The following is a 10,503-nucleotide window of genomic DNA, read 5'->3' on the forward strand; positions in this document are numbered from 1 at the left end:
AAAGCCTATTATATATGTCAAGCACCTCAACCTAAAACCGTTTGCATATGGGGATAATTTCAAATTGTTATAAAAAGCATGCAAATAAAAATATGATGAAATATTAGATTATTATGTCATTAAATTAAACATTTTTAAATTGCTTACGATTTATAAGTACCAACCAACTTTAGTTTGAAAGTATTTTGTTCTGAAAGTTTTTTCATATATAATATTTTGAAATATATTATTTATCAAAAAAAAAAATAATTCTATATTTTATTTACAATTGTGAAATGAAATGATTCCATGAAATGCAGAAGTTTTATCCGACTGGATAGGGCTTAGAACATTCCCACGGTAGGGTAGGGCATGCCTGTCGTACGAGGCGACTAAATTCAGCCAGGCGGCGGAGGGTGTGGTTTAAAAGGTATACGTATGTGTAATCTTCAGCTAATAAGACTTTTAATCTTATATCATACATTATTTATTTTTATTTATAAACGATTATTGAACAAATTGAGTTATACTACATATTTATTAAACTAAAGCTTTTGCTTAGAATTAAAATAAGCATGGCAGTACTGCATACATCCTTTCAAAGATATTATAAAAAGATACTGACAGTTTCTGTAAAATACAGAATAAGACATTTGATCATCTTTCTTTTTTCTTTGCTTTGCGATTCTGGGGAATGTCGAAAAACGAGTCTAGTAAATATTTGGAATATTGCAGGAAAATTAATTGTTAGCAGTATCGATAGTTATAATATGTTGACGTGGTCTATTACAATTTTGTTTAGAGATAGCTTAATATACATATAGATCGCCATGTTAAATTGTTTTTCTAATAAGAATACACGAGTCCAGTTTAACGACTACTTACTAATAACTACTACTTCTGACCCACCTTATGTTTGTTAAATTCTTTAACTCGAATAATTATCAAACAAAACGCTGAAAATAATATATTGCCAAATTATATTCAAATCGAATTAAATATTTGTTTCTGTCATATGAATATTATTTTAAAATATTCTGAATATAAAAGTTTCGGTCTTAAAACATTATATGTTTGTTCTACTTCATTCATAATAAGCCTCCGGATTAATAAGATTCAACTTAATTTATTTTATGCAAATTTTAAATTAAATCATGACATATGATGACCTTAATAATTGTTTGCTTGAATCTTCTAAACATCTACACTTCACATTTATTAGTAGTTATAGATAAGTTTACTATCAATAAACTTAAAAATGCTAAAAGTAATTATTATTCTAAAGTGCAAATAAAATTTGAATTAATTTGATTTGATGAATATATTTGCGAAATAAATTAGAAAGTCATAAAAAATTAAATTTTAGCTTTATAAATGCCATCAATACCCTTTACACTTATTATAATATAAGTACTTATAATATAATTTTATTACTCATATATACTTTTTATTTATTTATGTGTGAATACTAAAAAATTGTAAAAAAACTGTGTACATGTAGTAATCCACATGATATACTAGATCTACATCTCTAAGACATTTCAGCCCTTTACACTTATTATAATATAAGTACTTATAATATAATTTTATTACTCATATATACTTTTTATTTATTTATGTGTGAATACTAAAAAATTGTAAAAAAACTGTGTACATGTAGTAATCCAAATGATATACTAGATCTACATCTCTAAGACACTTCAGCCCTTTACACTTATTATAATATAAGTACTTATAAGTAATATAATTTTATTACTCATATATACTTTTTATTTATTTATGTGTGAATACTAAAAAATTGTAAAAAAACTGTGTACATATAGTAATCCACATGATATACTAGATCTACGTCTCTAAGACACTTCAGCACCAAAAAAAAACAAAACAAAATGGAATGAAGCAGGTTTTTCGAAGAACTGTTGAAAATAGCATGGGTTATATCAAGGTGATAAGCCCATGCTTACCACCTATTGATAACATTTGTTATCAATAGTTTATATTTAAAAAAAAAGTTTATATTTTGCATCGAAAATAAGTTTCGTTAAAAAAGTTTCCTTTATTTTCATAATTTGACAAGTCAAAAGACTTGTTTAGATACAGTCAGAATCTAGAAAGCTTTAAACGATTCTACTTTCATCGTTAGGGTGTAACAAAAGTAATGATAAACAATCTTTTTTTCTTTAAGAAGGTGTTTAAGAGCAATGAGGTTATCATATTATAATATGACAATTTGCAAACACTGATGTTGAAATGGGGCTTCCCTCCAGTATTGTTTTTTTTTTCATTATCTCGTTGAGGTTTGGCACTTAATACCTCTTATCTCTGAATTTCTTGAAAGGCGCTGACAGTATAAAAAGATTTTGCAAATTAGCTATTAATTAAACGAATTTTTACAGTCAAGATGACTACATCGCGCTTAATTTTATTTGTGGTTCTATTTTATATTTTCATAGATTCTTCGAAGTCTGGAGGTAAGAGAAAAATAATTAGAATTATAAATTTTCTATTAAATGATTTTCTATATAGAAACATGCATGGGAAGTGAACGCTATAGCTCGTTTTTAAAAATTGATAATAATTATTACTACATTCCTCATGACAATAAGGTAAAGATAAATGAAATTTTTTTTACAAAAGTACGAAGAATTGTTAATTGAAATAGTATCCTTAAAAGAAATCTATAAGTGAATTTCGTTCTAAAGTAAGTAGCACTAGGACTAGTTACAGTGCTTCTCTTATTATTATATACTTATTTAAAATAATCACTTTTTTTAAAGTAAATATTGGATATATGAATCGGTTGTTACCGTGTCAAAGTATATTAAACAATTTTAAATTTCTCCGGTCTGAATTCGGTAGAGTTAGCTAAAAGTAAATTCGCAGTAATTGTTAAGTACTCAAAATCTGGGTTGACTTAAACAGAAAGATTTAAGTTACAGTCCATATATAGATTTAACTGTACTAATAAATAAGTGCTAATGATTTCATTTTTCTATTATATATAATATATTCACAACTTGTTACATTAATATCACATAGATAAATTGGTTCGGTGCACGTGACACATGTCGTAGATTGGGTGCTGATTTGGCTACTATAACAACTAATGATCAACTTAATGCAATATCAAGTTATTTGTTATCTAAAGGATACGGAGAAAATGATTGGTTTTGGATAGCTGGCAATGATTTGGCTCAAGAAGGAAATTTCTCTTGGGTTAGTAATGGTGAAAAAATGACATTTGCAAACTGGTCTCAAGGACAACCAGACAATAATGGTGGTATCGAAGATTGTGTACATTTGTGGTTGCGTGAAGGACAATTTAAAATGAATGATTGGCAGTGTAGAAACGGAAAAGCCTATTATATTTGTCAAGCACCCGAACCTAAAATGGTCTGTTTATGGGTATAATTTAATATTTGAAAAAAAAAAAATTTGTTTTTTAATGAATGAATGAATAATAAAAATATTTTTTCAAAAAATATGAAATCGTTTTAAGAAATTCGTAAAAGAATTTTTACTTTTTTTTTTTATAAAATATATAAGATAATAATAATCTTATAATATAAGATTATATAATAATAATATATATATAAGATTCAATTTTTTAAATAGTGAATATAGGTGACTATTTTTATATAAGAGCTCGTGTTAGACAGTAATGCTATATATTAATTTTAGTTATTCCGAAAATAATTTCGTTTCCTTAAAGCTTTAAATATTCAATTGAATTTTATCTCTATATTGGTCGAATATCTTCTGAGCTCTTTCTGACAGTAGATTACAAAACTTTTGATATTTGCTAGCACTAAACTGATTTAATTAATTTCTGACGTCTTAAGTTAAATAAACTATAATTGGATTCAACCAGTTCTTGAGAATATGGTAATTGTGGTAGTACATCCAATTCAAATTGTAAAAATTTTTATCAAGCTATCAAATGTCTGTAAGGTTTTTTATTGTTTTGCTGCTACTTCTATGTCATATTTTTTGCATTGTTCAATTGTGGTATTTTTTGTTTGACTAAGTAACTCCATTTGTTCAGTTAAATTGATCATATCATACTTTTGAATTGATCTTGAAGTTCTACCAATCAGATAATAACATTTTTTTAATTAATATTGGGTTCGAATGTGCTTTAAGGCGTTGCTTCTTTTTTACTGCATAATCTGTTCTATTTTATAATAACTACTACATTAGAGACTACTATTTTTCTTTCCAGTTAATTTGTATTAAAAATAAATCATTTTTTTCCAAAATTATAGAAGTTAGTATGATTGATCAAATTTTTTTCTGTAAAAATATGAAGAATCCATAAGTAATAAGAGCGTTTTGTATTAAATTCGATTAATTTAACATCTTAACGATTTTATAATCATGACCAATCTTTATTATGTCTATGTGTATTACTTGAAAACCAGTTCTGTGATCATTACAGTACATATCAAATAATTCTACTCTTACTTTAGCAACATTTTTACATTATTAATAGTTACTTTCAAATATATTATTATTTAATCCTTTTATTCCTAGGTGGAACAGAGGGCCGTAACAAATAGTTTCCATTGAACTCTATCTAATGCAAGACGTTTTGTTTCACTCCCGCTCTTTCCAGCATTTCTTAATTCGGCTTCAGTTTGTCGTTTCCAAGTGTTGCGCGGACGCCCTGGTCTTCTACTGCCTTGAGGGTTGAAATCTAAGACATTTCTTGCGATATCATCAGCGGGTTTTCTTAACGTGTGGCCAAGCCATTTGTATTTGCGCATCATTATTTCATCAGTTATAAGAGGCTGATTCGTTCTAAATTCGAGCTCATTGTTGGTTATGGTTGCTGGCCAGAATACATGAAGGATGCGTCGTAGACAACGATTGACAAAGGCTTGTAGCTGTTGTGCGTCTCTTGCCGTTAGGTTCCAACTCTCACTACCATATAGTAAAGTTGATTTTACGTTTGCATTGTACAGGTGTATCTTAGTGCGTTGTGTGATGTTGGATGAACGCCAGATTTTGTTAAGGGTTCCAAACGCTTGCTTCGCTTTCGATAGCCTGTACTGTATGTCTTGCCGACTGCCGCCGTTGTTCGAAATGTAGCTTCCCAGATAGCAGAAACTTTGTACATCTTCGATGTAGGAGCCATCTAGTTGAAACTTCGTTAAGCAGTTTGAATTGAAACGCATAGACTTGGTTTTGTTGATATTGATTGACAGACCAGCTGCCAGTGCACGCTTTGCGATGTTGTTTAACGATATTTGCATCTGGGAAAAGTTATGCGTTAGTAAACAGATGTCATCAGCGTAATCGAGGTCAGTAAGTTTGTTATGAAGGCCGAATGATATGCCATGATTTGTGCTCATAGCTTCCGACATAACCACATCTAAGACTATATTAAATAGTATAGGTGAAAGAATGCAACCTTGCAACTTTCAAATATATAATATTCGGATATTATATATGTTATGTTCACGGGCTTGTCATCGTACTATCACCATCTGCAAGCGAATATAGGTGGACATAATATATAAATATATAAAGAAACCCTTTGACTAGCAATCCTTGTAATTTCAGCTGTCGAGTTCGAAAATTTTATTACGACATAAATATGAAATTGGGTTCGAAAAGATAAAAGATGAATTATGTACTTGTAGAGAAACAGGAAAATATTCTCCGAATTTCTCAATATTTTTGTTTAATATCTTGAACTAGTTATTTTGTTCTATAAGTTTTCACATTAGTGGAAAATTTTGTTTTAAGTTATATAGAATTATAATTTAGCCTATTAATTTCATTTTTCTATATAAAGTTGATATATGTTTTATCGAATTTAAAACATTTTAAACATAAATTTTAAAACACTATGAGGTCTTTTTTAATCGCCCCAACCGATCGGTAGATTTGATGTGTGAAAGATATAAATTTTAACACAACCCTGACTTTAACAATGCTTGAACATGCTAAAAAGAAATTCATTTCTTAGTTTACTTTAATAAGATTAACAAAGAAAACGTTAATTTTTTTTTATCTTTTATTTTTCCACAAACCACTTGTTGTTATATGTGTTTAAATAAATTTGTTTTTTTTTTTTTACTACATTTAAGTATACATTGTGACCGAAAAGTTTCCGGAAATTTTAAATAAAACGCAAAATTCTTAATCTTCATCAATATTTATTTTATCTCCTTCAAAATATGCTCCATTAGAAGCGATACACAAATGCCAACGTTTCTTCCAATCATAAAAACATTTTTTATAGGCGCTTTCCGGTATGGCTTTGAGTTCCCTCTGCGAATTCTGTTTTACGTCTTCTATGGATTCAAAACGCGTTCCTCTGAGTGGTAATTTGAGGTTGGGAAACAGGAAAAAGTCACACGGTGCAAGATCAGGTGAATACGGTGGCTGTTCGATGGTATTTATTGAATGTTTGGCCTTAAAATCGTTGATAATGTTGAACAAATTGAGGTGAATCGGAACAAGCCGGGCGTTGACACGTCGCATACACAAATTGTCCACCAAAATCAAACGAGCCATCTCACGACCGATGCCTAGCTCTCGTGCTATCTCTCTAACACTCACATGAGGATTTTTGAACACGATTTCCTTTGCCTTTTCAATGTTTTCGTCGGTGGTAGAGGTCGAAGGTCGTCCAGAACGCGGCATGTCTTCGACGGTCGTACGACAGTCCTGAAAGGCTTTGTACCACTCATAAACTTGAGTTTTCGATAAAACTGATTCCCCATAAGCCTTTTGTAGCATTCGCAACGATTCTGCACACGAAATTTCGTTCGAAAAACAAAATTTGATGCAAACTCTTTGTTCAATATTTTTTTCCATTGTTTTTTTCGCAACGCACTACTGAGGTGAACTGGTTTCAACAGCTGCCGTAAACGAACTGTCCGACAGATCGCGCTCATTTTGGCATAGTAATTAAGGACAGTGCTGCCAAACTACATAAACTTAAAATATCGAAAAATATACAGCGCGCGAATTTTAAATGAGAACCTCCGAAAACCTTTCGGTCACAATGTATATGGTAAATTCACTGTAAATACTTTAATATCTGCTTGCTTAATTTTCTTAAGCACTATTTTTATTTTTCTACTTTTAAATGCAAACACCAGCACACAATTGTGGACTCAAGCAAATTTTTATAGCTTTTTCCTCTATTAAAATATCGCATTTCATCATGCATTGTCGGCAGCCTGGCGCTTGATAGCTTTTAGTATCTGAATTTAGCCTTCCATATAATTTTTTGCACTTTGGTGCTGCGCTGCTTTAGTTGGGAGTTTCTACGAAAGTGTTTATGAATGTGTCCTTGCTTATGCGTTTGTTTGGTTGCACTATACAATTTAACTCTACACATAGCACAGTAATTAGATTTCTGGGTTAATTTTGAAATAGTGTGGCACAGAAAGAAAGGAGGGAAAAATATTTCAAATGCTTGTGGCAACTCTAAAGGCCACTTAAATGCTTTATTTTACATACAAAATTGTTGATTTGGAAATTACATCTTCAGTTACAGTTAAGGCAATTCTAGAACATGTTTTTTGATTAGTGTGACACATTTCAACATAATTAAGTCTTCTTTATAGTTTTTATATGCATGTATATCTTTTGTGTCATAATTGCTCATCTGCATTTGAGGTTAATATTATATTTTCATATAACATAAACATTGTTAGTTGGTTGGTTGGTTGGTTCACTTCTTCAAAAATTCTATTAATATTGAAGTGTCAAGCTTTCACTTGTTAGTACTCTAAATGCACAAATTATTTTCTTTATATTCAATTTTATTTATGCATCGCAAGTCAAAGTAATATATTTTAGTTTGCAATTTATTTGAGTTATATCTTATTACTATTTTTTTCTGAGTAGGTAGTAAATAAATATAAAATGGAGCTATTCATTTTAGGAGTGTTCACTACTATTACGACTACCGAGCTCTTACTAATTACTAAACAGTGAAAGTATAATCTATTAGTCAAAACCGGTAGGAACAACTGAAACCGTACCGATTTGTAAAATGTTGATGTGTTACATTAACTTATCTGTTATCGGCATTAGATAGTTTTTTTTTATTATATAAAATTTCAATAAAAAATATAAATAATATAAAAAATATTAAAATTTCTTAATTTACAAATTTAATATATAAATTACTTCATAAAATATTCTTTGGTTTAAGAAATCAAAAATATCAAGATGGTATTAATTTATATAATTTTTATACTTTTGTTAGAAAAAAGATTTTTAGATATTTATTATATGGAAATAATGCCTTCTAGCACATTTTATTCTATTATTTGTGGGCAACATCTTGGGACTGATTTACTTTATTTCTAAGCCACTAGACAACTTTTATTATACTTAATTTAAAATATTGTAATATTGTGTGCAATGTTATGTAATATTTCATAAAAATGCCGTCTTAACAAAACGTTTTCTATAAATGGTAAAAATATATATAGCAATCCTATGTTTATTCCTAGAATCCTAGAATCCTATTCCTAGAATAAATACCTAAAAAAGCTAGGCAATAAATTGCATCAGATTAAGATTGTTTTCAAAAAAAAGTCTTTTTTAATAATATGTAACACAATTAAACGTTAAAAATATATGCATATCACTTGCATTCATATAATATAATATGTGAGGTATAGAAATGTTTGGCACATTGAGGCAGAGGTAGCATATAGCATCACCGATTTGAAAACTGAAGCTAAATGAACTCTATCGGTGTCCTTGGAACCTCCTACGTTTGGCATTGAACGGATTAATGTATTGCACACACGTGAGGCTATATTACCCGATTGCTATGTTGTGTTCTGAAACACAGCGAACTATCTAAAATGTTGCCGAGATATGTAAGTTGAGGGCTAGATTGTATATTTAAGCCACACACTTTAATTAAGATCCTTTCAATCTTTTTCGTGCTGCTGGTTAATAGCACCTTTGTTATATGCTCTTCAAACTCCAATCCGCTGTATTGCAGCCAGGATTTAATTGCTGCGATTATGAAAAACTTATTGGAATAGTGCAAAAGAAGTGCCATAACTTGTTTCGACGAACATCACGGATTACTTCATACCAAGCCTTATTTAATTAAAAAAAATTCTTTATTTAATTTTATACGAACCATATTTATTAAAATATGTTTTTTAAATTAATTTAATTTATAATTAATTTTGCACTCACCCCCTTACTTTTTATTAGAATAAATACTCTCAGTTGTTAGAACATTGTTAGAACGCTCTTAATTTATGAGCGTCTACTGCAATTCTCTAATATATTATATAAAATATATAAAATTAATTAATTAAGTTTTTTATAAATTAGCTCTGCAATAAATTTATTAATAATAATTTCTATTTTTTTACAGATCCTTGTAAATCAAATTTGATTGCTTTTCAATATGTTTTTGATGGTTTTTAATTGGTAAGCTTAATTTAAACTTATTTATGTGGAAATTTATGCAATTTCATTTTAGCATTTAATTTAAGTGAAATAAAAATAATTAAACAATTTTTTCTCAAGAATACATTTCAAGTCCTTTGACATGAATGAAGACAAATTGACTTAATTTAGAAAATTCACTCCCGCTGCGTTGATTTATTGTCGGAATTGTATTTTTATATTTTTGTCTGCTGCATTGTCTGCGTTTGCTGTTCTCAACTATAATTAAATCATGTTTTGGAATTTAAGTTTTTAACTGATGTACGGGTACATAATTAAAGCGCCTCACTTCATAACTACATACGTCCACAAAGTGCACATGTTGCCATACCAAAAATCTTAGCTTGGGTTATTATGCTGCCTAGACACGCACAACCAAGCATTGTATGAGAATTTTTTATATGAGTTTTCATTTGGTTTCCGCCAGCATTTGTCAAATTGTGCGTCATAATTGCGTATGGAAGTACACGCCCCCATTTAAAATGTGTTTATGTACGTTTTCTATATATACAATGAATTATAAAAAAAATTCTTTCTTGCCTTTCAAATACAAGTCACGTTTTTCTATTTTAGTATCACATCAGCTGTTTTCCGTGCGCTTATGTTTCATAACGTGGCTGACGTTGTTCTTGTTGCTTGGTTTTCCTTTGGAAAACTATGAACTTTACGTATTTTCAAGTAGTATAAAAAGTTTTAAGTATAAAATAACCCACACTTCGCCGATGAAGCTAAGTACTGCTCTTGTTCGCTTTGCTTTTGTTGCCGAACACTCTGGCAAGATAAGTTTGTTCCAGTTATTATCCGTTTCCTTACATATATCATTAGTATTGCGAAATCTATTGTACTATTTCACAACTTCGTTAATTGTTTGAAACGTTGTGTGTTGTTCATTTGTTGACTAATTTAAAGTAGTTTTAATGACCTTTTTCGAACAATATGACTGAGCTCTAAGCATGTGTGATAATCTTGATATGGCACATTAAACGGAACCTACATTGTATACTCCATATAAACAAAAGTAAAGTTTTTAAAACTACTATTTCTGTTAGTTAGGAATATATTGAAAATCTACAGTTG

General features: G+C 29.5%; 1 protein-coding gene across 1 annotated transcript; it reads left to right on the forward strand.

Moving 5' to 3' along the window:
- Positions 1 to 2,341: 2,341 nt before the first annotated feature.
- On the forward strand, positions 2,342 to 3,420 carry LOC119663628 (C-type lectin 37Da-like). Its single transcript, XM_038073238.1, has 3 exons — positions 2,342 to 2,450; positions 2,506 to 2,585; positions 3,019 to 3,420. The coding sequence occupies exons 1-3, from the start codon at positions 2,381 to 2,383 to the stop codon at positions 3,388 to 3,390; spliced, it is 522 nt and encodes a 173-aa protein (XP_037929166.1). The 5' UTR covers positions 2,342 to 2,380; the 3' UTR covers positions 3,391 to 3,420.
- Positions 3,421 to 10,503: the final 7,083 nt, after the last annotated feature.

The sequence above is a fragment of the Teleopsis dalmanni genome, unplaced genomic scaffold, assembly GCF_002237135.1.
Source record: "Teleopsis dalmanni isolate 2A unplaced genomic scaffold, ASM223713v2 unscaffolded_contig_0669, whole genome shotgun sequence".
Lineage (NCBI taxonomy): Eukaryota > Metazoa > Arthropoda > Insecta > Diptera > Diopsidae > Teleopsis > Teleopsis dalmanni.